The sequence below is a fragment of the Moschus berezovskii genome, chromosome 22 (assembly GCF_049115385.1).
Source record: "Moschus berezovskii isolate FMDL1 chromosome 22, NW_MosBer_1.0, whole genome shotgun sequence".
Lineage (NCBI taxonomy): Eukaryota > Metazoa > Chordata > Mammalia > Artiodactyla > Moschidae > Moschus > Moschus berezovskii.
The window spans coordinates 6,272,422-6,300,269 of NC_142481.1; the positions used below are offsets into that span (position 1 = coordinate 6,272,422).

The 27,848-nt window shown below is 42.3% G+C and overlaps 1 protein-coding gene, 1 long non-coding RNA gene and 1 pseudogene across 2 annotated transcripts; 2 read left to right on the forward strand and 1 right to left on the reverse strand.

Annotated features, from left to right (window-relative positions):
• Positions 1 to 4,325: 4,325 nt before the first annotated feature.
• Positions 4,326 to 12,705, forward strand: LOC129546449 (uncharacterized). The gene is given in 5 exon segments (XM_088830093.1): positions 4,326 to 4,756; positions 7,227 to 7,409; positions 9,631 to 9,757; positions 11,139 to 11,649; positions 11,651 to 12,705. Coding segments are annotated over 4 exon segments (1,563 nt in total). The 5' UTR covers positions 4,326 to 4,756; positions 7,227 to 7,394; the 3' UTR covers positions 12,561 to 12,705.
• Positions 8,394 to 26,593, reverse strand: LOC129546513 (uncharacterized). Its single transcript, XR_008683891.2, has 3 exons — positions 26,222 to 26,593; positions 25,724 to 25,782; positions 8,394 to 11,198 (listed from the first exon to the last, which is right to left on the reverse strand). It is a non-coding gene; the product is annotated as an uncharacterized LOC129546513 (long non-coding RNA).
• LOC129546478 (zinc finger protein 613-like) lies at positions 12,880 to 22,761 on the forward strand (annotated as a pseudogene).
• Positions 26,594 to 27,848: the final 1,255 nt, after the last annotated feature.

The window sequence follows — 27,848 nt, forward strand, 5'->3', positions numbered from 1 at the left end:
CCTGTATACAGGAGGATTCTTCACGCTGAGCCAGCAGTGATTTGCACCTTAAACGCTCCTCCGCAAACTACGCTGATTGCCGCTCAGAAAAGGGGAGGAGAGTAGTCACGAGCCAATAGGCAGAGGGAATCCAACGTCGGGGGAAGTTTATTGCCCCTGATATTGGCTAATCTTGAGCCAGTATCAAGGGCCGGACTTTCTGAAAACGAGAGTCCAGAAATTATGTAAGGAATAAATAAGATAACTCCAGGCAGAATAAAAAGTCGTACAAGAAAGGAAAAGTAATCAAAGTATACTAGTGGTTGAACTACAGTAGTATACAGTATGTAGTAGTATATAGTATTATATAGTCAGTATCAATACTACTTATAGCTCCCAGGTGGCTCAGTGAGTTAAAACTCCGGCCGCAATGCAGGAGACGAGGGTTCGATCCCTGGATCGGGTATATCCCCTGGAGGAGGGCATGGCAACCCGTTCCAGTATTCTTGCCTGGAGAATCTCCCGGACAGAGGAGCTTGGTGGGCTACAGTTCATAGGATCACAAAGAAATGGACAAGATTGAAGTGACTGAGGGCATGCGCGCACACACAACATAATGTAAACACTAAATTTGATCCAATCATTATTAAGAACTTTTTGGCCAACCCATAATATAACTCTATTGGAAGAATGAGGGAAAGGAAATGCTTGTGTGAAGAGAGCTGTTTGTTTGTAAGAGAGGTGTTTTGAAGCCTCCTACAAAGAGAAGAGAGACAATAACCCCAAATTAAAGCTCCATTATGGCTCAGTTGGGCTTCCCTGGTGGCTCAGAGGTTAAAGCGTCTGCCTCCAATGCGAGAGACCAGGGTTCGATCCCTGGGTCGGAAAGATCCCCTGGAGAAGGAAACAGTAACCTACTCCAGTATTCTTGCCTGGAGAATCCCATGGACGGAGAAGCCTGGTAGGCTACAGTCCACGGGGTCGCAAAGAGTCGGACACGACTGAGCGATAGAACGGATCGGAACGATGGCTCAGTTGGTAAAGAATCTGCCTGCAACGCAAGAGACGTGGGTTCCATCCCTGGGTTGGGAAGATCCCCTGAAGAAGAAAATGGCAACCCACTCCAGAATTCTTGCCTGGAAAATTCCAAGGAGAGAGGAGCCAGGCAGGCTACAGTCCATAGGATAGCAAAGAGTCAGACACGACTGTGCGCCTTTCACTTTTTTTTTTTTAATCACGTGAAAATTAACAAATAGAACCTCATTTGAAAAATGGACTTGGGAGGCCAGACTCCACCAAATATTTGGTATCTGAAATATCCTAGGGTAGAAAAAACAGTTTTCCTTTAGTCAGTATTCCTTTTGCACAGCTACTTTGGAAACAGTCTCACAGCTGCCCAAACAGTAAACAAATTTACCATATGACCCAACAATTTCACTCCAAGGTTTATATCCAAGAGAAATGAAGACAGATGTCCAGACAAAAACTTGTACATAAATGTTTACAGCAGCATTATTTGTAACAGCCAAAAGTGGAAACAACTCAAATATCAATCAACCGAAAAAATAAAAATGTGCTATATTCGTATAACAGAATATTGTGTGTGCATGACTGAAGTGACTTAGCAGCAGCAGCAGCAGCAGCATGTGCTCAGTAGTGTCTGAGTCTTGGCAACCTCCTAGACTGTATTATTCAGGTATAAAAAGGAATAAGTACACAAATGCACCATAACATGGATGAACCTTGAAAGTTTATGCTAAGTGAAGGAGGTCAGTTACAAAGACTACATATTATATGATCGAATTTATGTCCAAGAGTAGGTAAATCTAGAGACAGAAAGTATATTAGTGGTTGCTGAGAGATAGGGAGCATGGCATCCAATACCAGCACTTCATGGCAAACAGATGGGGAAACAATGGAAACAGTGAGAGACTTTATTTGGGGGGTTTCAAAATCACTGCAGATGGTGACTGCAGCCATGAAATTAAAAGACGCTTACTCCTTGGAAGAAAAGCTATGACCAACCTAGACAGCATATTAAAAGGCAGAGACGTTACTTAACCAACAAAGGTTCGTCTAGTCAAAGGTATGGTTTTTCCAGTAGTCATGTATGGATGTGAGAGTTGGACTATAAAGAAAGCTGAGTGCCAAAGAATTGATGCTTTTGAACTGTGGTGTTGGAGAAGACTCTTGAGAGTCCTTTGGACAGCAAGGAGATTCAACCAGTCAATCCTAAAGGAAATCAGTCCTGAATATTCATTGGAAGGACTGATGATGAAGCTGAAACTCCAACACACTGGCCACCTGATGCGAAGAACCAACTCATTGGAAAAGACCCTGATGCTGGGAAAGATTGAAGGCAGGAGGAGAAGAGGACGAGAGAGAATGAGATGGTTGGATGGCATGATTGACACGATGGACATGGGTTTGAGTAAGCTTCGGGAGTTGGTGATGGGCAGGGAAGCCTAGCATGCTGCAGTTCATGGGGTTGCAAAGAGTCGGTGTAAAGCTCGGCAGAGTTGCTTCTGAAAAAAGGGACACGGACAGCCTTCTGGAGACTGACAATTTGCTTTATTCTTCAGGCATTATTATATAGTTTTACAAGGAAGTAGAACTTCAAAAACCATAGCAACATGACAAAACCAGAACATCTTCGGAATGTTGATAACATCAGGTTTACTAAACATGTTGTCTCCACCTCTAAGCTTAATCAGTTTCCCAAGCCCCCAGGTTAGCTATAATCATGGCTCCCGGCATAGTTTTTGGTTATCTCAAGGACTACAGGCACAGGGAATGTTCCTTAGGCTAAACTGAAAGAGCAGGGAGTGTTCCTTAAGCTAAATGGAAAGAATTGTTAAGGGTCAAGGGATGAGATGTTTATGAGAACGTTGGAGACATGCCCAGCGAGGCTGGCCCTTTGCCAAGGCCGGCCCTTCGCCAAGGCCTCTGGTGAGGACCTTCTTCTCAAGCAACCTCTTCCTCAGTTTCTCAACAGTCGGACATGACTGAGTGAGTGAACTGGACTGAACTAAGAGATGGGGAGAATAGAGGCTGAATCGATCGTTATAAATATCCACAATATGATTAAGAAAAAGATAACTCACCTAAAACAAAAAAGCAATAATGGCATAAGAAATAATTTATAAAATAAGAAACAAAAGAATTCCCTTGTGGTCCAGTGGTCCACTGAACGGGGCCGGGGTTCAGTCCCAGGTTGGGGACCAAGGTTCCCAAAACCTCCACCACACAAAGAAAACAACAAAAGACTTATTAAATGTTATCAAGTAAAATAAATAAGCAAAATTAAAATAACATTTTTTCACTCTTTAGAACAGGCAGACTAAAAGATTGATGAGGTATTTAGAAAACAGGCACTCTGATAGAATTAGACCTTTCTTTCCCATATCTAAAATGAGGATATTTCTGCCCACCATTGACAGCTTTCATAATATTAAGTAAAATAATAAAATTACTGTTTGAAATACTCCCCTAATCAAAAAATGTGCATACACTTAATAAAAATTAGCTCTTACTTTTCAGCTGGAGTTCTTGGGGGAGGATAGATTAATAAAGCATACTCAACTAATAGAACAGTTCTGGACAACAACCTGGAATAATCAATCCAATTCAAAGTTTTCATTCTCTCTGACTCTTTCAACAACTCCAATTCTAAAAAATTCTTCACTAGACAAATGTGAAAACACTTCAACTGAGATAAAGCCTGCACAGAAATTTCTCCCAACAATTTCTGGCCTGAAAAAAAGTGTGTTAGTCACTCAGTTGTGTCCCAATCTTGCTCCTCTATCCATGAGATGCTCCAGGCAAGAATGCTGGAGTGGCTGTAGTCATTCCCTTTTCCAGGGATCTTCCCGACCCAGGGATCGAATCCGATCTTCTGCATTGCAGACGGATTCTGTACCCACATGTTCTGATCTTCTATTCCTCTCCATTTCACTACTTTCCATCTTAGTCAGAACAAAACCCCTCTCTATTAGCTCAACCCTCCCAGCAACCCTCTCACCTTTCACCCTACGGATGTCATCAAACTTCCACCCCCAACTTTGACTGAAGACCTTTTCCTTCAACTAAATGTGTTTCCTGTGTGTCCGCAGAGAGGCATGCTGCCTTCCTCTACCACCTTGGCTTCTCCAAACCCTGTACGGTACCCTGAAATCGCTCCACCTGCTCCCAACTCCCTACAGGATTCCTTTTGCGGTACGGACATGCGCACCTTTTTAAATATGGCTGCGCCCAGACGCTTTGTACCTCGCATGTACCAGCGGCAAAGCGAAGGCGTACATATTTGGCTTTAGTGCGCCTTACTAGAAGGACACCAGTATCCCGCCGAGACGGACTAGAGCATGCGCATTCTCCTTTGCAACGCTAGCGATTGACCTAACGCAGACAAATTTTGTAGGGCAGGAAAACTGGTTGTACGGCTGGCCTTCCAAGATGGCGGGCCCCATATATACCAGCTAACCGGGTGCGGCCTTACTCTTGTCAGTGTCTTTGTTAATTAAAAGACGCGAAAGCTAAACGGAATTTTCGCTGGTGGAAGGACGCCCCGGGGTGACGGTTGTCAGCCTGCAGACTCGGGTGCTATAGAAAATAAACTTGACCTGCGAGGTGGGACAGCCGGGCTTGTGACTCTGAAGAAAGTGATGGACTGTGCCTATTTCTACCCACCCAGCGGTGCCTGAAAAATCTATTAAGGCATCTCAGTTTCGCTTTCTGGGCGCAGAATCAGGTTGAGCTTTGTGGAGATATGAGTTCTGAGGTAAGGGCGGCCTACGGGGAGTCTTTGGGAGGAGCAGGCCCTTGTTGGGGAGGGGATGCATTCCGTTAATGAGGGAACAGAATGGTCAGAAACGAGGCAGCCCTAGGGGTCAGGGTATTGCAGTAGCGTGGAGACAGATTTGGGGTGGCTTGGGGTTAGCATTTATGCGAGAGGTCAGTGACTGTGCAATATTGGAGGCAAACCAGTGTCTGGCATGGTTTAGCGGGGTAGTCAGCGATTGGGATGCACTTAGGGGATAGGTCAGTGATTTGGGGCATCCTTCGGGGGAATGTTATTGATTGGGGGTGAATGACAGGAGGTGTTGGAGGAAGTCAGTAATTTGGGTTTCTTTGAGAGTGTGTCAGAGCCTGAAAACGTCTTCTGGAGGAAGATCGGTTCTTAGGACAGCCTTAGAGGGATGTCAACGATTGGAGCTTCCTGCAGGAAGGTCAGTGACTGGGAAATCTTTGGGCATAAGTCAGTGATTGAGACGTCTTTTGGGAGGTTCTCTAATGGATGTGTCCATAACGGCAGGTACATGATTCAGACATCCTTGGTTGGCAGTTCAGTGTTTTTGATGTTCTTGGCTTAGGCAAATATTTGGGATGTACTTAGAGGGGGGTTCAGTGTTTCGGGTATCCTTCTGGGTGGCCTTGTAGGGAGGTTAGTGCTTGAGGCAACTCTGTTTCTTGTTTTTGAATCCCCAGTGGTCACTGAGAGTCATGGGGATCTAGGTGTTCAAGTCTGGATAAACGATTGATAATCTGTTAGAAGTCATGAACTACGAAATAGCCATGTGGTCCATATTTTGGGTATGATGTTGTTAGGCACTGATACATAAGAAATTTATGGGAGTTGGAACTTGAGACGTCTCTGCATTTTAGAGGACTTTGGTGTTTTACAGCCCATTGACTTCTCATAGACTACATTACTGCCTTCATAAAAACCTGCTTTCCTCTGTCCTCTAAATCACCTCCTCCTCTCGCTGTCTTCAGAGTGCTTTGTAATGACCAAGATTTACATAAAATCTACGGTTAAATGCTTATTCTGAAGGATGTGGTATCTGCCCCTCTAATTTTCAAATTTACTGCATATTTCTCTGGGATACTCCCTTTTTTCATCTTTCTGATGCATGAGGACTTTCCTACATCCAAAATCTTGGTAACCAGAAATACACATTGTTAAAATTTTGATATGTTTCCTTTTCCAATTTTTTCTATGACTCATTTTATTACAAAAATGTGATAGCAGTGCATAAATAGCCTTTTTAGAGAAACTTCAAAACCTTCAAAAAAAGAAAATTAACCTTATATGGTAAAATTGTTCCAGATTACTGACTTTTGGTACAAAGTCTTATTGATAGCGGCATAGTATTCTACAATGTGAATCTCCTTGCAGTGTTGACTGAAGTTATATTCTTTGCAATAATTTGGATAGACATGACTTTGAAATTCACATAGGTCTGGACATTGCTTGTTAAGTTTATGCCTAGATCTTTTCTATGTTTGCTGCCATTGCAAATAGCTTCTCTTTCTTTTGCACCTTCAATTGTTTTTATATTATAGGTGTAAAAGTAATTAACTTTTTTTCTCTTCCATAGGCTTACTGAACTTTTATTACTAATGTGTTTAAACTGATCCTTTTAGGTTTTCCAGGTGAGCAGTCAGAACACCTGCAGATAAATTTAACTCAGAGAAAAGAATATGGACTTCAGATTTGGGCAGACCTAGGTTTTTATCCATATTCTGCCACTTACTATGCGAACTTGGGCATTTCTCAACCTATGATGCTTTTCCCATTTGGTTAAAAAACTACCAGTACTAACTATTCAAATACTTAGAATACTGAGCACATAGTAAGTACCCAAGAGAGGTTAGCAAGCACTATTCCAGTACACACACACACACTTACACGCACACGTGCTTCCCAGATGGCTCTACTGATAAAGAACTCACCTGCCAATGCAGGAGACATAAGAGACTCGGGTTTGATCCCTGGCCAGGAAGATCCCCTGGAGGAGGGCATGGCAACCCACTCCAGTGTTCTTGCCTAGAGAATCCCATGGATAGAGGAGCCTGACAGGCTATAGTCCATAGGGTCGCAACGAGTTGGACATGACTGAAGCAACTTAGCACACACACATATATACACATATATATACTGTTTCTCTGGATTTTAGCCTTTTAAAAATTTAGTTTTTTAAAAAAATTTCTTTATAATGACCCTTCTCTAAATGTAGATTTAGTTTTGAATACAGTTTTAGCACAATTACATAATTTAATGAAGTTAGCTTTGTTGCTTGTGTTTCTTTCTTATAAGATAGACCATCAGGTAGTATATGGTACTTTTTTTCTCCTTAAACTATCACGTTAACCCACCACCACATACAAATAAAAACTCATACAACTCAGAAAAATATTATGCTTCCAGTTATAGTTTGTCATAGAAGTGAATTTCTGTAATCCCCCAGGTCCTGGCTTCCTGGGATGAAATAGTTCCAGTGAGGGAAGGGACTTAAGGTGCCAGGAACAACCTGACGTCATTCACCAGAGACTTTGTACTGGAGCTGCAGGGAGGCGGCCAGAATCAACAATAGAGCAGATGTTAGAGTTGCTGGCCAAACCTAGGACTCCAGAAAATGCCCAAGTTCCAAGTGAGTAGTTTTCTGCATATTTATTTTCCTTTTGGCTTTCTAGTGGATTTTAGGAGGTTAAATAATACATATATTAAAAGAAAATGTTTATTCAGTATTTATGAAGACTACTCTATACCAGACACAGCATGGAAAGATGAATGTCTGAATTCAGAAAAAAGTACTGAGACAAAAGATCAACTTCACAGTAAGATTTATAAATTTATAATTTATAAATTTTATTAATAAATTTATAAAATTTATTATAATAATTTATAAATTGTATGTTTATACAAATTGTTTTAAGTTAGAACGTAGATTATAGCCTGTGAGGCTCTAAATGTTTAGTAAAATTGAACACATGGAGTCCTGTGCACCAGTCCTGGCAGTCCAGTGGTTAAGACTCTGCTTCCACTGCAGGGGGCATGGGTTTGATCCCTGGTTGGTAAACTAACATCCCACCATGCCTCACAGTGTGCCAAAAAAAAAAAAGAGTACAAATTTGTCTCTGGTATCCCCCCTGTTTTTCCACTTATCTATTGTTGCCTTGTTAGTCACCCCAAAATCTAGTGGTAAACATTTATAATCCTCATGGATTCAGTGGGTATAAATATTCTGTCCACCCACTGTTTTTGATCTTTGAGTGTTTACATGTGTCCCATTAGTTATGGTTCCTTTCAGAGAGCTTATGTAGGAGCAACACATTACAAATTTTGAAAAAAAAAATTAAGTATCCTGGAGTGTTTTTTTAAATACATAATACTTTTGCTCTATAAAGAGTGAGAATTTCTTAAACATTACAAATGGTGATGCAAATATACAGCTTACAGATATGTACAATGTACTACTTTATGCTTCAAAAATGCAGAAAGATATATATATGTATAAAATTTTAGATCTAATGAACAATTCAGTGGGCCATATGGGCCCTATGGCAATGGTGTGTATCTTTTCAGGTTTCAAAGACCATCCTCAGGTTCAGTGATTTGCTATAACAGCAAAGCATTTATTCTCATGGTTATGATTTATTACAACAAAAGGATACAGATTAAAATCAGCAACAGAGAAAGGTGCGTAAGGCTAGGTCTAGAAGACACCAGGCAGAAGCTTCCTGTTGTCTCAATGAAGTCATATGGATTTTGTTTCCTTTTCCCAACAATGATCTGTAAGAACACATCTCGTGTGTGTGCTCAGTTGCTTCAGTTGTGTCCAGCTCTTTGCGACCCTATGGACTGTGGCCCACCAGACTCCTCTGTCCATGGGATTCGCCAGGCAAGAATACTGGAGTGGGCTCTGCCCTCCTCCTGGGGATCTTCCTGACCTGGGGATCGAACCCGCGTCTCTTACATCTCCTTCATTGGCAGGCAGGTTCTTTGGTTCTTTACCACTAGCACCACCTGGGAAGACCAACAACATATCTCTAGTATTGCTAATTAGTGTCTAGGCTTTTTATTTGCAGTGGGTCACATAGGCAAGGCTGACTCCATTAATGGCTGACATCGGTGTCCAGCCTGTGGACAACTTCAGAAGTCAAGTTTCTACAATGTGGCCCAAGACCTCTAACATAATCACATTGATCATATTAGTGAAGCTAAAGATATTCTCAGTGTCAAAGTTTCATACAGTCCAGAAGTTTATAGAGTTAAACCCATATGTCCCCCATCAGTCCTTTTTCTTTACCTGCAAGATAAATAATCCAAAAACTTTTATGTTTATTCTTCTGACTTCCTGTGTCAGTACCCGCATAAGTAAATGTGTATTTGTATGAATTTGAGTTGAGGGCCCATGACTCAAACTCAGTGATTCTCTAGAAGATCTCACAGGACTCAAGAGAGCAATGTCTTATATTTCTCTCTCTGTAAGCTAGTGTGTTCCTTCAGGGTAAAAGAGAGTCTTACTTTTAAAGAATTGCTTAATACATTGTCTGTCATAGGTGCATACACATAGACTGTAGGTGATTTCCAGATTAAAGATTTAAGGATGTTCTCTGTTCTATTCCTCTGTGAATGGATGAACATGTGAGTCTCAGAATGACTGAATAGAAGCACAAAAGATAGGCTATTTTAAATTTTAAAAAATTGGCTTTTCCTGCAAAGTAAAATGCAAAACTTGTTACACAGAAAGCAGTCAAATAGCTCATCATGGGAAAACTTACAGGAAAACTTCTGAGACATTCCTATTTATCTTCATAGTAGTAATCAATGATAATTCCTTTAGAATGAATAGGAATGTTCTATTATAGGGCTCAGTGTCATTCAAGGATGTGGCTGTGGTTTTCACCTGGGAGGAGTGGCAGCTACTGGACACCCTTCAGAAGAACTTGTATCAAGATGTGATGCTGGAAAATTATATCAACTTAGTATCAGTGGGTAAGAAGAGCATTCTGGGTACTGTAGGCAGTGGATTTCCTTTTCTTTCTCAGAAATGAAAGGGGTGGAGTCTTACAACTGCCTTACTTTTCTAGACTTGAGTTACATACATCATAGATTTTAGTACCTTCTAGCCTCTTAGTTTTCTTCTCCCACTTCCAAAGCAAAAGTCCTTTACTTGGCCAAGTTGGAATTTGTTCAACCCCTTAAATATAACCTTATTCTACAGAGGACTTGTATTTGGGTCTGTGGGTCCTCTGTAATTCCCCTTAAGTAGTGTATCATGTTACCAAAGCACATGCATTCTACCAGTTGCAACAAGAAGCACCATGGATAACAGGAAAAAATGCAGTGTCAGACTCATCCTGGTGAGTGAAAAACCAGCCCCATGGGATAAATGAAAGTATCAATCTTTGCTGGCCAGAAAGAGGGAGGCACCTCAAAAATATCTGGAGAAATCTTCTTGAAATTTTTAAGCTCTCAATATGACTCAGAACAGCTGACCTGAGTTCCAACAGAACATGAACATTGACTCCTTTTCTCTTTTTCTTGGCCATGCATCATGGGTTGTGGAATCTTAGTTCCCTGACCACCAGGGATCTAACCCAGGCCCTTGGCACTGAAAGTGCTGTGACTTCGCATTTTAATCTCTCCATGTTAGGTCTCCTGTATTGGCAGGCAGATTCTTCACCACTGAGCCACCTGGGAAACCTGTCTCTTTTGCCTGGTTTTAAAAACACACACACACAAAAAAAAACATACATTTCTTTATCTTAGATATTCTGATCAGATCCCTCTCTAGTCCATTTTGGAACTTGCTCTCCTAATTAACCTTTCTCTCTGTTATCCTCAGTGTACTTGCCTTCTCCTTGTCTCCATCTCCTTAATCCATGTTTATATTAATAGCTCTCTTTTCTCATATATTCAAGCATGCATAAATTCTCCATTCTTCTCATTCTGTGTATCTCTCATGCCTCTTGTGCATGCATGCTAAGTTGCTTCAGTTGTGTCTGATTCTTTGTGACCCCATGGACTGTAGCCTGCCAGGCCCCCCTGTCCATGGGATTCTCCAGGGGATACTGGATACTCCAAGAATACTGAAGTTGGTTGCCATGCCCTTCTCCAGGGGATCTCCTGGACCCAAGGATCAAACCTGCATCTCCTTCACTGGCAGGCGAGTTCTTTACCACTGTCGCCACCTGGGAAGACGCTTGTAGTTTATTCCTTTTTTCTTTTCATCTTTAAATCTCCTTTTACTTATAACTGTCACAGACTTTAGGCATATGCTCACAGTCTCCCTTCCTCTTTTCTCTTTGGCCTTTGCTGATTCTCTTCCTTCTGTTACATGGTCATTGTGGATCCATTGGTCTGTTTCTTGAAGTCACCTGGCAAGTTGATAATTACAGAGACTGGCACGAAGTAAACCATGGCAACCTGGAAACTATGGAGAGACACCACAGAGATAATGCATTTGGAAAAGTATCTTTGAGCTTAAACCTTGAAGTTTCTTTAGCACAAGTATCTCATACACCTGACGTACTTGGGAAATACTTGAAACCTAATCTAGAGTGTATTACTCAGAATAAAAGCTACGCACGAAATCAAGTGGGATTTAATCAATATGGCAAGTTATTTCTCTATACTAAGCATGAGAAAATTCTTAGTAGACAAAAATATGACGAATATAGTGAACACATGAAAGCCTTCAGCCGTAAGTCACAGACTATTAAACACTGGAAAACTCAAATGGCAGAGAGACGCTACAGCGGCACTGACTGTGGGAAAGCCTTTTCCCAGAAGTCGGACCCCATTAGGCATCAGAGAACACACGCCAGAGAGAAACCCTCTGGGTGCAGTGGCTGTCAGAAAGCCTTCAGCCGCAAGTCCCATCTCTTTACACCAGAGAACACACACAGCAGAGAAGCCCTATGAGTGCAACAAATGCAGGAAAGCGTTCACTGATAAATCATGCCTTAATAAGCACCAGAGAACTCACACAGGAGAGAAATGGTTTGAGTGCCATGTGTGTCAGAAAGGCTTCAGTGATGAGTCACAAGTCACACTGCATCGAAGAACACAGGCAGGAGAGAAGTCCTACAGATGTGGCGAATGTCACAAAAGCTTTGGCAATAAGTCACAGCTCATCATTCATCAGAGATCTCACACGGGAGGGAAACCCTATGGTTGCCATGAATGCGGAAAGACATTTCCCCTTAAGTTTGGCCTCATTTTACATCAAAAAACACATACAGGGGAAAAACCTTATGGATTCAGTGAATGTGGGAAAGCCTTCATCCAGAGATCTGAGCTCATCAGACATCGGCGAACTCACACAGGAGAGAAACCTTATAATTGCAGTGAATGTGCAAAAGGCTTTAGTGTAAAGTCACTCGTCAACACTCACTGGAGAACTCATACAGGAGAGAAGCCCTATGGATGCAATGAATGTGGAAAAACATTCTCCATCAAATTTAGTCTCATCCTACACCAAAGAACTCATACAGGTGAGAAACCCTACGAATGCCATCAGTGTCACAAAGCTTTCACCCAAAAGTCACATCTCACTATTCTTCAGAGGTCTCACATGGGAGAGAAACCCTACGAGTGCAGTGAATGCCACAAAGCCTTCAGCTGGAAGTCGTATCTCCTTATTCATCAGGTAATTCACTCTGGAGAGAAACCTTATCAATGCCACGAATGTGGGAAAACTTCTCTCACAAGTTTAGCCTCATCATTCATCAGAGAATCCATACAGGAGAGAAACCCTATGGATGCAGTGAATGTGGTAGAACTTTCCCTATGAAGTTTAGCCTTGTTTTACATCAGAAAACACACATGGGAGAAAAACCCCACGAATGCCATGAGTGTCAGAAATCTTTTGCCCAGAAGTCACATTTTATTATACATCAAAGAACTCACACAGGTGAGAAATCTTATGGATGCAGTGAGTGCTGGAAAACTTTCTCCCACAAATTTAGCCTCATTTTACATCAGAAAAGTCATGAAGAAAGTCAATATCCAAAAGTTGTCACTGAAAGGAAATAGCTCATTACACTCCAGCGTTTAGGTAGGAGTGAAACCTTAAGGCTGAAGCAGATTTGGACACTTTTCAGATTCATACCATGTTACTTTATCAGACAATGGTACTGCATAGAATGCCAGACAGGAGGAAATAACCTTTCCTGATAAATGTCAATTGAATGTAGCCTAGAGAGGAACAAATAGGAACTTCTGTGCATGTATTAATGGTGGGGATGTTGTCAGTATGAAATTCAGCTACAGAGAACTGACATTTAGGGGGAAAGTCATGCGTTCATGGGTATCATTTATGAGGGAATTCATTTTCTGTAATTGTGACATAATACACAGCATTATAGAAATTATTAAATATGTAAATAAATACAGTAGTTAGAAAACAAAGCAAAAATGTATCAGAACCATGTGAAAATATGTAAGTGTTCTGTACCTATTTTAATCATAACATGATTTTTGTATTTGGAATTGTGTGTGTGAGCATTAATCATTGTGACTCCCTAAGTTCATGTGCTTAAATGTCATAAAATTTTCCCACAGAATATCTGCACTAAGTCTTTGTATCATCATAATGCTACATGAATTATAACTGAACTACGTGGTTCATTATTTTAGTAAAAAAATCTTATGACTCAATATTTTGCCACCTCTACCATGCCCCACTGTATGCTGTATTAGTAAGTGGGCCTGGAAATTTCTAAGTCTCTCCTGAGTAAAACTTTTGTTCTCATTGATCTGAAGATGGAAAAATTTTCCCATATATTAATAACGCTTAAGTTAAAAAACAGCACACAGTTGATTGACTGACATATTTAAATGGAGAACTGGGTATATAAAATATTAGTGTATCATACAACCAAAGGTACCTTAGATTGGATGAAATACAGTAGAAATCATCATCTTTATAATCTTTCTTCTAAACCAACCAGATATTTAAGGTTTGAAGATGATGACTATTCATAGGTTTTATATACCCCCTTTGAATGCTGAAAGTTTGAGATAAAGTCCCTGGTATCAGAAGATAAAATTAAATACTAGCTTGAGTCCTGGTATTGCCTGATTGGATGTGTGGTTTGTTCCTAAGGACAAATAAAATATTTCCTATTTCTCCCATACAGCACAAGATGCTGTGTTTTCTTCCTTTTGAAAGAGAATAAACCAAACTTTAGAGATGTTTTTATTAATCCCTTTCTAGAATGTAATGCAAAATCTCAATTTTTTTTCTTAAATGGGAATTAAACTCTTAAGTTACAAGGAGCTTGACTCTGGTTTCCTTTTCAAGCACATTTTATATTAAAATAAAACACAAACCTCAAAGAACAATCCACAGACTGGGAGACTATATCTCAACACTTAACTGAAAAAGATGAAAACTTAAGAGTGTATAAAGAACTCTTATGAATCTGTGGGTGCAGAAAAATTAGGATCCTTAAGACAAAGAGGGTTGCTCACCATCCAGTTTTGACAGGGGGTTAAGTTGTAGCCCACTGCAGTTGCTGACAGTGCACTGAGAGGAATTTAAATAGAAAACAACAGGCATTCTCTGCTTAGAATGCAAGTGAATAGGCAGGCCTCACAGATCGTTAGATGTATATCTCAGGAAGAATTTTTTAGTGACATTGGATTCTAGCATCTTCCCATACAGAGATAAGCCTTAAAAAGATTAACTTGAGACGTTTTCTTTTTCCTTTATGATCAGCAGTAAATCTTTTACCAAGATGTATGCCTAACTGCATGTATTTGCTATCCAGAAAGCATATATAAACGGGCTTCCCTTACCTTTACGGAACAATTTCCTCAGAGCTAATTTCATCCCAAAACTGGGTTCACCTCATGGTGGGTGTCAAGCCAACAGGAAAAGCCGAGCCAAAAAATGGAAGAAGGAAGGATTTATTACTTGCAGCAAGTAAGAACACCAGGGATCTTTCCCAAAGCAGTGGCTCCTGGGAACTGCAAAAGTGAAGAAGTTCTAAGCTAAGGGCACATCCACGTTCATGAAGGGGCTTGAGCAGAGAATTCAGCATAAAACTGGGCAAAAGTTGAGTGTTCAGCTTTAGTAGACTGAAGTCAGAGGGTCAAGATCATCAATTTGGTCTTTCACCTAGTGAAAGTGAAAGTTTAGCTTCTTCAGTTCAGTTCAGTCGCTCAGTCGTGTCCGACTCTTTGCCACCCCATGAATCACAGCACGCCAGGCCTCCCTGTCCATCACCAACTCCCGGAGTTCACTCAAACTCATGTCCATCGAGTTGGTGATGCCATCCATCCATCTCATTCTCTGTCGTCCCCGTCTCCTCCCGCCCCCAATCCCTCCCAGCATTAGAGTCTTTTCGAGTGAATCAACTCATCGCATGAGGAGGCCAAAGTATTGGCGTTCATCAGTCCTCCCAATGAACACCCAGGATTGATCTCCTCTAGAATGGACTGGTTGGATCTCCATGCAGTCCAAGGGACTCTCAAGTGTGGTGTCCACTTCTTTGCAACCCCATGGATTCTAGCCCAGCAGGCTACATCAAATTCTCCAGGCAAGAATAATGGAGTGGGCTGCCATTCCCCTCTCCAGGGAATCTTCCTGACTCAGGGATTGAACCCACGTCTCCTGTGGCTCCTGCATTGGCAGGTGGATTCTTTACCAATGCGTTACCTGGGAAGCCCCTTTGTCCCCTTAAGATCACTGATTACGGAGACTGTTCAAGGGCAAGAATTATGGCCAGGCTTAGACAACAAAACGGCTTAGGCTAAAATGGGTTCTCTCATGTCAAGAAAGCCACACCTGGTTCTCTTTCTCTGAGGAATCTCCCTAACCCATATGCTTACACTTAACTGGGTGGCTGTGGTCCTCAGCAAGAACCTGAGTAAAACTTAAAGCTCACAAATGTTATTTTGTGTGTTTTCCAGTCAACAGATCAATGAGAAAATAACAGAGTAAAAATCAATAGGTAAATATTCATAGAAGAGATGATTCTGAATAGCTAATTAACATGAAAAGACACTAAACTGCATTTTTAACTGAAAACAGGCCCATTTTTGGACAGCCAATTCTCAGATTTTACTTCTTTTATCTTAAAAATTATAGCAATTCCTGCTGGATAGGATAGTTTTAATAGTTTTTGGGGACATATCTGTAAAGTGACAGCTGACCGACTTATAGTATCCTAAAAATTTGTAAGGAACACTTGATTTGTCTCTGCCAAAGTATGACAGGATGGAAGGGGGCAGGGCACAGCCATTAGAAGAATGACACAGCCATTGAAGATATGACAAACTGGTTAGAACCTACAAGGCTTTGACTAGCCTATACGACTTCCCATAGACCTTGAGCCTCATTATACACTCATTGTAATACATTAATATGCTAAATAACACACCCACCAGTGTCAGGACAGTTTCAAAGTTGACCATAAAAGACCAAAAAGTGGGTGGTGGCCCAATTCCTGAAAACTGCTTTTCCCCACAAATAGTTTAAATAATCCTCCCACTTGTTAGCCTATAAAATTATTCAACCCATAAAAATTAACAACCCTCTACCCCCAGGCTGCTCTCACTTGCCTAGGGCATGTGTATTTCTCTGAATAAACTCACTTTCACTTTAGTATGGCTCACTCTCTCCTGAGACCTGGGATGTGACCATTCTCTTGCTCCTCCCTTCTCCTGCAACCACAGCCCGCTGCTGCTCCAGCCAGATGAAGCTTGGACTAAGATACCCAGATAGGGTGAGGGGTAAACAGAGAGAAGGGGCTGTACATTAGTTCAGTTCAGTCGCTCAGTCATGTCTCTCTGCGACCCCATGAACCACAGCACGCCAGGCCTCCCTGTCCATCACCAACTCCTGGAGTCCACCCAAACCCATGTCCATTGAGTTGGTGATGCCATCCAACCATCTCATCCTCTGTCGTCCCCTTCTCCTCTTGCCTTAAATCTTCCCCAACATCAGGGTTTTTCCAAATGAGTCATCTCGTCACATCAGGTGGCCGGACATTTTTGGCTGGACATTAAAAAGTGACAAAACAGCACAAAGATGCCCCAGAATTGTCCCCCAATAATCTTAGATGAAAGCAGAGGTGCTAAGGCCTTAATGATGTCCCAGAAAGAATGGTTGTTCGTATTTTGAGACCTATCAGAACCTTGTAGGGCTTCCTGTTCACAGGAAAAAGGCTTCAGGCTCCTCAACTTTCCATGAATTCAAAAGGGCAGATTCAAATAGTTTTTCTAATTAAGGAAGCAAGGGAACTCAGTAACAAAGGAAAAGCATTCAAGAAATAATATTGTAGCAATAAAGCAGGGCCCTGGTTCTTCCTTCAAGGATATATATAACAATATGTTGCTGCTGCTGCTAAGTCACTTCAGTCGTGTCCGACTCTGTGTGACCCCATAGACGGAAGCCCACCAGGCTCCCCCGTCCCTGGGATTCTCCAGGCAAGAACACCGGAGTGGGTTGCCACCTCCTTCTCCAATATGCTGCTGCTACTAACTGCTAAGTCACTTCAGTCGTGTCCAACTCTGTGTGACCCCACAGACGGCAGCCCACCAGGCTCCCCTGTCCCTGGGATTCTCCAGGCAAGAACACTGGAGTGGATTGCCATTTCCTTCTCCAATGTGTGAAAGTGAAAAGTGAAAGTGAAGTCGCTCAGTGTGTCCGACTCTTAGCGACCCCATGGACTGCAGCCCACCAGGCTCCTCCGTCCATGGGATTTTCCAGGCAAGAGTACTGGAGTGGCTTGCCATTGCCTTCTCCGATATAACAATATACCTTTCAGCTTTTGCCTGAGCACAACATTCCTGGAACACTATCCATTACCTCACCACCAACCAAACAGAAGAAAGTCACATATCCTATAGCCCTCGACCCCAATTTTGCCATTAAAAACTCTTCCCCAGATTGCCCTGGTGGTCTAGTGGATAAGAATCCTCCTGCCAATGCAGGGGACAAAGGTTCAATCCTTGGTCTAGGAGGATCTCCACATACCTGTGGGCCACAACTGCTGAGCTGGCAAGCCCTGCTGAAGGTTTCAACTACTGAAGCCCTTGCACCTAGAGCCACTGCTCTGCAACAAGAGAAGCCACCATAATGAGAAGCCCGTGCACTGCAGTCAAGAACTGCCCCAACTCTGCCACTAGAGAAAGCCAGCACACAGCAACAAGGGCCCAGTGCTGCCAAAAATTAATTAAAAACAAACAGGGACTTTGCTGGTGGGTCCAGTGGTTAAGAGTCTGCCTTCCAATGCGGGGGATGAAGGTTCGATCCCTGGTCAGGGAACTAAGAGCCCACATGCTTCAAATAAGCGTGGTGATTAAGCTCCCATGCTGCAATGAAGATCCCACCTACCTCAACCAAGACCTGATGCACCCAAATAAATAAATATTAAAAAAAACCACAAAACCCAAAGAAACAAATACTCTTCCCTCAAAACCATCAGGAGTTCAGGTTTTTGAGCACAAGCCACCCTTCTTGGCCCTGCAGTAAACCTCTCTCTGCTCCAAATTCCAACATTTTGGTTTGTCTGGCCTCACTCTGTATCTGGCACATGAACTTGTGGTCAACAACCTGTCTCCTGCATTGCAGGCGGATTCTTTACCTCTTGAGCCATCAGGGAAGCCCCCGTATTGCCTTTAATTACACAAATGACTTATTGTCACATATTTGGTCTTTGTACATACTTGGTCTTTGTCACTGGTTCTTGGGACAGAGTTCCTAAAACATCAGGAATTTCCTAAGAAATAGAGGAGTGTACTTTTTTTATTCATAACAAGTCCCTCTGAACCATCTGTGAAGGTATGCTAATGAGGTGACTCAGGACACGTCCCTAGACAACTTTAAGACAGGAGCTGATCCCAGAAAGACCAAGCCTTGACTGGAATGTTCAGCTCTACCCTCTGATCTCAGCAGACAGGAAAGGAACTGGAGACTGAACTCTGTCACTAGTAGGCAGAGGTTTAATCAATCATTCCTGTGTAATGGAACCACCATAAAAACCCCAAAGGGGTTCAGAGAACTTCTAATGAGGCAGGCCGATCCCCATGCTGGGAGGGTGACTCATCCCAACTCGATGGGGAAAGAGGCCCTTGCACTCAGGACCCTTTTACACTTGGCTCTCTTTACCTTTTCATGTGGGTGTTCATTTACATCCTTGATGAAAGTGAAAGTCGTTCAGTCGTGTCCGACTCTTTGCAACCCCATGAACTATACATTCCATGGAATTCTCCAGGCCAGAATACTGGAGTGGGTAGCCTTTCCCTTTTCCAGGGGATCTTACCAACCCAGGGATCGAACCCAGGTTTCCCACATTGCAGGCGGATTCTTTACCTGCTGAGCCACACACGGGAAGCCCTATATCCTTGATAATAAACTATAAAGGTAAGTATAACATTTTCCTCAGTTCTGTCAGTTGTTCTAGCAATTTATCCAACCTTAGCAGGGAAATGATGGGAACCCCTGAGTTGTAGCCACGGTGGACACAAATGCAGGGAACCTGGGACTGGTGTCTGAACTGAAGGCAGTCTTGTGACACTAAGCCCTTTAGCCTGTGGAGCCTGAGGCTAACTCTGAGTTGTCAGTGTCAGATTAGGGCTGAAGCTGAAGACCAAATATTAGAACAAAAGATGTTCCTAGTGCTTTTACCACTCAGGAGACTACGAGGGTTTTAGGATCTCTGAGCCAACAACCAGGGATAGAAACCTCTATTATTTCACACCCTCTATTTTAGTAATAAGAGAAACACTCATATTACAGGGGACTGTGTTGTTACAGGGATCGCTGACACTGGAGGATGTGGTCGTGGATGTCACGTGGGAGGAGTGGCAGCTCCTGGCCCCCGCTCAGAAGGACCTGTACCAGGACGTGATGCTGGAGAACTATAGCAACCTGGTGTCTGTGGGTGAGGACAGCTGCCCTGGGTCCCTTGGACAGTGCCTTTTCTTTCTTCAGCTTCTGAAGGCTTTGTTGAGTCTGTCATGTTCTGAAGTGGTAGATTTTCGGTCTCGTCTCTTGCCCCAGACGAGAAGGTATACTCTCTTTTCATTTTAGAGAAAAGTCTTTAATTTGCAAACATACAAATTGTGTAGTCCCTAAAAAGTGTACTGTTCTCAGCATCACAGATCCCTGCTGACATCTGATGAGCCTGAATCTTCTGGCATTTCCCATGAACAGGGTATAAAGTTAGCAAACCTGATGTACTCTCCAAGTTGGAATGAGAAGAACCACCATGGACCTTAGACGATGAAGTTCCCAGTCACCCCTGTCCAGGTAGGTGAGAGAGAAGCAGCAAGACGGGCAAGGCTGTGGAAATCACCTTTCATTCCCGTAGAGAAAGCATCCCAGTGGGGAGGGGTGCGGAGGACACAGAAACAGCCTCCATGTATCTCTCTCTCCATGAGAGCTCTTTTTCTGTGTTGGAATTTAAAGGAATATATAGTCCTTTATCTCTTCTTGGAAAGAATCCGTTTATTTCTCCTTAGATGTCAACATTTCCCCTCGCCACACCCCAGAGTTTTGCTTAGATTTTCAAATCTTCCCATACTTCATCATTTGTCAGAGTATGATTTTATGTTCCTTTCATGTCTCTTGCTATGAAACTCCTCCTTCCGTGAACCACTTCTAAGAGGAAACTCTGAATTCTTCATTATCTTCTGATGCATACACATTCCTGCCCCATTGGAAAATATTTCCCCTTATGACATCCAGCCACACCGTAGAAGCCTTTATTCTCATGGTGACATGGTCTCTTAATATGTATTTATGTTTGTTTTTCTTTTTTCCTACTCTGAGCTGCTTCAAAGGTTCTGTTGTCATCCTCTGCTCTCATAAGACTATAAAACGTTACTTTATTTAAATATGTTAAGCCCTTGTTCTCTGGCCCATGTCCCGTAACAATGTCTAATACACCTGCTGCTACCATATATTTTACCTGTTTCCATGGCAAACTCCCAGTAAGTTCACACTTTTTGTGTGAGACACTAGAACCATCTTCCCTCCAAGAAAATCCCTTTCCAACATCCTTTCCGAAATGAGATTCTGTTGTACTTCTGTACATCTTAAATCCTGACATCACCTCGAGTCTCCTTTACCTTCTGCGTGTGTGCATGTGTCACTTCAGTCATTTCCAGCTCTTCGCAACCCTATGGACTGTAGCCCGCCAACCCCTCTGTCCATGAGATTCTCCAGGCAAGAATACTGGAGTGGGGTGCCATTTCCTTCTCCAGGGGGTCCTCCTGACCCAGGGATCGAAACTGCATCTCCCCCATCTCCTGCATTGGCAGGCAGGTTCTTTAACACAAGCACCACCTGGGAAGCCCCTCTTTACCCTCTGTGCTCCTCCGTTTAACACCTTTGCTGTTTCCATTCTTTGTTTCATTAGAGAAGATCTTTCTAAAATTTCTCATTCTCAGTTCATTAGGCTAGGGAGCCTAAACAAAATCATAAAATCTCATTAGTGAGTCTTATCCTTCCTTCCAAATAAGTCCTCATTTCTTCTACATCTTGTCACTTCCTTTGCTTCTTCAAACCACTGTCATGTTTGAACCGCCACCTTTATTCCTTATCTTGTTTGTTGTTTCCCTTTCCACCCGCAGAATATGGCTTCAGTTTAAGTAAAGAATTTTTTTGTGTTTCTCCAATACCAGCACCATATCTGGTTTATGGAATAGCCATTTAATAAGGATGTGTTGAATGAATGTCTTTCACCATTTTGAAATTGGCTGTCCCTCCAATCTCTGTGAGGTGATGCTAACAGTGACGGTATTTAACTGTCCCCAGGGCCTTATTTATAAAGCAGGCAAATCTATACTTATTCATTGTGAATTTACTCTATTTTACACTGATGGATGACATCTTTTGGGTTGTTTGGTGTTTTATATTATTGTGTTTTTAACCACTTCCAAGAGATAGGAGTTAGTGCTTAATGGATGCAGAGTTTTTCAGTTGGGGAAGATGGAAAAAAACCCAAAAAACTAGCGATGAAAGGTGCTCATGGTTGTACAACATTGTGATTATACTTAATGCCACAGAACTGTACACTTAAAAATGGTTAAGGGACTTCCCTGGTAGTCCAGTGGTAGGACTCTGCTTCCACTGCAGGGAGCATGGGTTCAATCCCTGGTCAGGAAACTAAGATCCTGAATGGCCCATTACTGTTTTAATGGTTTGAGGGCCTCCTCAAACCATTAAAACAGTAAAATTTATCTTATATATATTTAACTATAAGTTTGAAAAGTTTTTTAAAGATAAGGTACTTTTATGCTTGGAATTTCTTTTCTATTTGATATCTTGGGTTTTTCATTAAAGAGCCAGCTCACCCCAAGGTAGTTTTGAAATAGTTTTAGTCCATCTGATGCTCATAAAGTGTTCACTGTTATCTTTCCTAGACATTAAGGAAGTGGATGATCATGTACAGTTGCACTGGCAAAACCAAAATATGCTGAAGTGTTATGAATAGAATGCATTTGGGAATATTATTCATCAGAGCAGAAGCTGTTTTCCTTTAAGGCCAAATCATAATGTATTTGATTTATACAGGAAAACTCTGAAATCATATTTAGACATAACTAAACAGAATAAAAGCTGAAACAAAAAGGAGCCTGCTGGGTTTAATGGGGATGGGAGATTCTTGCTCCATGCTCATCATGAACAAACTCATACTGAAATTAAATATCAGGAAATACACAAAACAGAGAACGCCCATGAATGTACTGGATATGGGAAAGCCTTCCTCAAGAAGTCTCAGCTCAATGAACAAAAAGAATTCACACAGGAAAGAAACCCCATGGATGTAGTCTGTGTGGGAAAACCTTCTTCAAGAAGTTCAAGCTCACTGAACATCAGTGAACTTACAAAGGAGAGAAACCCCATGAGTGTTGTGAGTGTGGAAGAGCCTTCCTCAGGGAATTTTAGCTTCCTGAACATTGGAAGATGCATACGGGAAATAAACCCCATGTATGCAGTATATGTGGGAAAGCATTCTACAGAAAGTTCAAGCTAACTGAGCAACAGAGCACTCATACAGAAGAGAAAGCCTACAAATGTACTGAATGTGGAAAAGCCTTCTTTAGGAAGGCAGAGTTCACTATATACCAACAAAACAAAACAGGAGAAAAACCCCATGTATCCAGTGAGTGTGGAGAAGCTTCCTCCAGAAAATCACAGCTCATTCTGCATCAGAAAATTCATACAGGAGAGAAATCTTATATATGCAATGAGTGTGGGAAAGGTTTCATACATCAACTCACACTAGAGAGAAACCCTATGGATGCACTGAACGTGGTAAGGCCTTCAGCCAGAAGGCATGCCTCATAGCAGATCAGCGATTCCATACAGGAAAGACTTCCTTTGTATGTACTGACCATGGAGAATCTTGTTCGCAGAAATCAGGACTCATTAAACCTCCGAGAATTCACACAACAGAGAAACCTTTCCTTAAGCGACTGTAGGAAACCTTTCACCACAAAGACAATGCTCATTGTCCATCGAAGAACTCACATGGGAGAGAGGCCCTATGGATGCAACGAGTGTGGGAGAGCTTTCTCCCACATGTCCTGTCTGGTTAAACACAAGAGGACACACACAAGAGAGAAACAAGTAGATTCCATGAAGGTGGAACACCGTTTCCCAAAGGGTCCCAGCTTCTTAGATACTAGTGAACTCTTGCAGGGGAAAAACCCTGTTAATATAGTGGCTGTGCAGATGCCTTCTGTGACCCCTCAGACATCATTACACATCAGTGGACTCCTAGCAGGTAGGAATGTAGTCCCGATGAAACAGCCAACTGCCAGATGTGCGCCCTCAGGAGATACCAGAGAGTCTGTGCAGGAGGGAAAGGTTTATGGATGCCATGAATGTGGTTATGCCTTCAGTGGTCAAGTACGTCTTATTTTTTGTCACGAAAAATACATAGGAAAAAACTGGTTGGAAAAGCCTTGAGCCATAATGTATAGCTGATTTCATGGTTATATGTAAACAGGAAGCCTGTGAATGCAGAAGTTAGAAAAGCTGTGTTTTGGAAGAAAGACCCTGTCATCAGTGATTACTATTGGTCGTAGGTGAGCTTATAGTGGGTAAAAAATATAAGAGTGGTAAAACCCTTGCCCTCAATAGGTATCATTACATACTAGAGAGAAACTGTTGGAAGGCAGTGAATGTGGCAAGGTTTTCAGTGGTACATTCTGCCTCATCCATCAACTGGTGAAATCCTACACAAAACACTGTGAACATACTACTTGACGAGTATCGTAATTAGTTCTTGTGAGGCAAAGTCTGTGAAAATGAGGGGTATTTGAGAGCTTTATGTACCATTTCCCGCTTTAATGCATTACATAATACACCTGATGTACCTTTTTTGACAGGAAACCTGGAACCATATTCTTAGGTACTATGCTTAAAAGTGAAAATGTTAGTTACTCAGTCATGTCTGACTCTTTGTGACCCCATGGACTATACCTGCCAGGCTCCTCTGTCCATGGAATTCTCCAGGCAAGAATACTGGAGTAGGTTGCCATTCCATTTGCCAGGGGTTTGACCCAGGGATTGAACTAGGGTCTCCTGTATTGCTGGCAGATTCTTTCCTGTCTGAGCAACCAGGGAAGCCCGGTTACTATGCTTATGTTTCCATAATTTTAAGGAGAAAATCTACCTCACATCGCTGGTTATATTCATTTCTTATATTCATTCATTTCTCCCAACTGAAAAAAAAAATTATCTTCAGCGCCCACCTAGTATATGATAATTAGCTGCTACATTTCTTTGACTCTATTTAAATATTATTTCAGACAATTGAATTCTCTACTAAGAAAAATTAATATTAAGGTCATAAATGCAAGTTAATGTCCTTGAATGAGCTTAACTTCAACTGATAAATAAGACCAAGCATTATACAATAAAGGTCACCTTAAATGTGATTTTTAAGATTTTCTAGACTTGAAAAGTAGTGAAATGAAGGTTTGCAAAGTGAACTGAAAGCCCAAAGACAATTTGTAATTTAACCCTATAAATTAGATAATAAAATACACTGCAACACAGACCTTGGTTTTTTTTTTTCTCCTTAAAACATGAAAAGATGGGCAATCTGAACACAAATTAAGATTGCTTCCCTCCTAGCTCTCCCCGTCTCTGATTATCCAGATTATTCTCAGAATCTTGGGAATATGAAAGTCTACACTGGTTAACTCAGCTGCATTCTTCCTTCTGGACATAGTTCCCTGACCCAATCTTTTGCCTCACTGATGGGATGGAAACAGATGCCAGGAAGAAAGGTGGGTGGTTCCATTTCCTCCTAACTCAGGCACTCTTGAGTCTAACATGTTTGGGAGTCACATGAGGAAGACAGAAGTAGATTTCGTAGAATCAACTTTAGCCTGTTACCTCATTCTCCACAGAGCTGCAGAGACTGAATCAGATTGGGAATGAGCTGAGGAACCCTGCAAGAGTGGGCTGAATCTGGTTCTAGACTGGAATACGACAGGCCTTTAACCAATCTGGCAAATGTTTTCCGAATCTCTGCACATTGAGCTGTAGCCAATAATGTCAGTAGTGACTGGTGTAAGGTTCAGGCCAAGTCTACTGCTGGAAAACTGGGTTTGAGAAAGGGCATGATGTCAGGTCCCTTAGGGAGAAGCTAGCAGTAGAGGCGTGTAAGTAGATGAGGTATCTTAATGGCATTGTAAATGTTCTTTAAAAACTAACACGTGATGTGAAAACTTAAGACTCACTTGGAGTGAACATCTCAATTGTTTTCTTAAGGGTTTTAATGTGGAATACATGAAGAACTTAGGTCATACATAAACATTCCTGTATTACACTGCTCTGGCTGCCATACCAAAATACCAGTGTAGGTGGCTTAAACAGAAGTTAATTTTCTCATAGTTCCAGAGATTAGAAGTCCAAGGTCAAGAAGATACAACTGGAGCAGAGCCCCACCCTTACAACTTCATTTAACCTGAATTACTTACCTTAGGAGTCCCATCTCCAAATAGAGCCACAGTGGGTTTCAGGGCTTCAGCATGTGAATCTGAGGGGACACAAACATTCAGTCCTTAAAATTCCACCACTGGCCCTGTCCCCTCCATTCACGCCCCTCTTGCAAGCAAAATACATACATTTCATCCCAACAGCATCCCAATAGCCCCCTGGATTAACTCTAATCCAGGACTTCCCTGGTGGTTCAGTGGTTAAGAATCCACCTGCCAATGCAAGGGAAATGGGTTTGACCCTTGGTCCAGGAAGATTCCACATGCCTATGCAACTAAGCCTGTGCACCACAACTAGATAAAGCCCCTGCCCAGCAAGGACGTTCCGTTCCGTTCAGTCACTCAGTAGTGTCCGCCTCTTTGCGACCCCATGGACTGTAGCCTACGAGGCTTCTCCGTCCATGGGATTCTCCAGGCAAGAATACTGGAGTGGGTTACCATTTTCTTCTCCAGGGGATCTTCCCGACCCAGGGATCGAACCTGGATCTCCCGCATTGGAGGCAGACGCGTTAACCTCTTGAGCCACCAGGAAAGCCCAGCAAGGACAGCCAAAAATACCTTAAAAAAAAAAAAAGTCTATATCCAAAGTCTCATCTGAGCCAAATATAGGTGAGACATTATGTACAATTCACCCTAAGGAAAAATTCCTCTCCATCTTTGGACCCATGAAACCAGGTAAGTTATGGTCTTCAAAAATACAATGGTGGGACAGAGGTACGATACATACTTCCATCATAAGACAGATAAATCATAAGGAAAAAAGAGTGACTGGTCCCAAGCAAGTCCAAAAGCTAGAGAAACAAATTCCATTAAATCTTAAGGCTAATGTCTTTGGCTCACTGCTCTGCCCTCCAGGCACTGTAGATCACATTGTAGGTGGGAATGAAAACTCTCGCTATAATGAGGAACACAAACCAACAACTTTCTTCTACATTCTGCACACCAGTACTGAGACAGTCTGGGACCCAGGACACTTTGCTGCAGTGCCTGCACCTGGACAAACGGCTCATCCAGAATACAGAGGAACTATAGGGACTAAAAATAACTGCCTGGCATAGGCAATAGGGGCAAATTATGAACAAGATACACAAAGACCCAAACCCAACCGTTACTTCTGAGGTACTGCGAGCAAAAGCGGGATCCTATGAGTGTTTCCTGCAAACAGCCCTACAAGGAATGGGCAGACCACCCAAGCCACCCTCTCCCTGGACCTGCCCTACCCTCACACCATTTAATGGACCAGCTCACCACCTGCCCCGTAGCAAGAAAGGTTACCTGTTACTTGTTTTCACTTCTTCCTGCTACAGCACCAGGCCCAATAAAGCCTTGCTTGAATTTATCTGGCCTCTTACCAATTTCTATTGGCTAGACTCCAAGAACCCTGGTCAGTAACAGCATGTACAGCTCAGTGAAACCATGTTATTTTTCCTGCACTTATACCTTTTGTATTTCCAGCACCCAGATCCCTGTTTGCCACAGATTATGCATTTTATAAACATCTGCTGGGTCAATAAATAAATGAGTAACCCCTTTAGCTTGAACGTTCTCTGAACCAAGTTGTATAATTACAGGGTTGTTGTTTAGTCGCAACATCGTGTCCGACTCATGCGACCCTATGGTCTGTGGCCCTCCAGGCGCCTCTGTCCATGGGATTTCACAGGCAAGAATACTGGAGGGGGTTGCCATTTCCTTTTCTGACCTTCCTGACTTATGAAGCGGTGCTTCATCAGTTGCATCACAATACTCAAGAGAATCACTTCGCTCGGAGATTCAAGTATTTCTCACCTTTGTGCAAGTAAAACCTTACCCCACCTTTGGCTCATCCCACTGCGGAAGGCAGAGCCATGCTTCTCCACTGGCTTTGCCCCTGATCAAAAGTGTTCCCCATTTCCCTCCACACCAGTCATAACAAGAGCTGTATAATCCCGCCGTTTTACCCACTCTCAGACCTGTGCCCTCCTGAACGGTCCTCTAAACCCTACAACGCCCTCTCCAGTCCGCATTCCTAGAATACTGCTCGGTTCTCCTTCAATTGTTGCTAGGTTTGGCTTGGGATCCCTCCCTGTTGGATTTCTTTGAGACGGTCGTGCTTCCTAGCTTCTCTTCA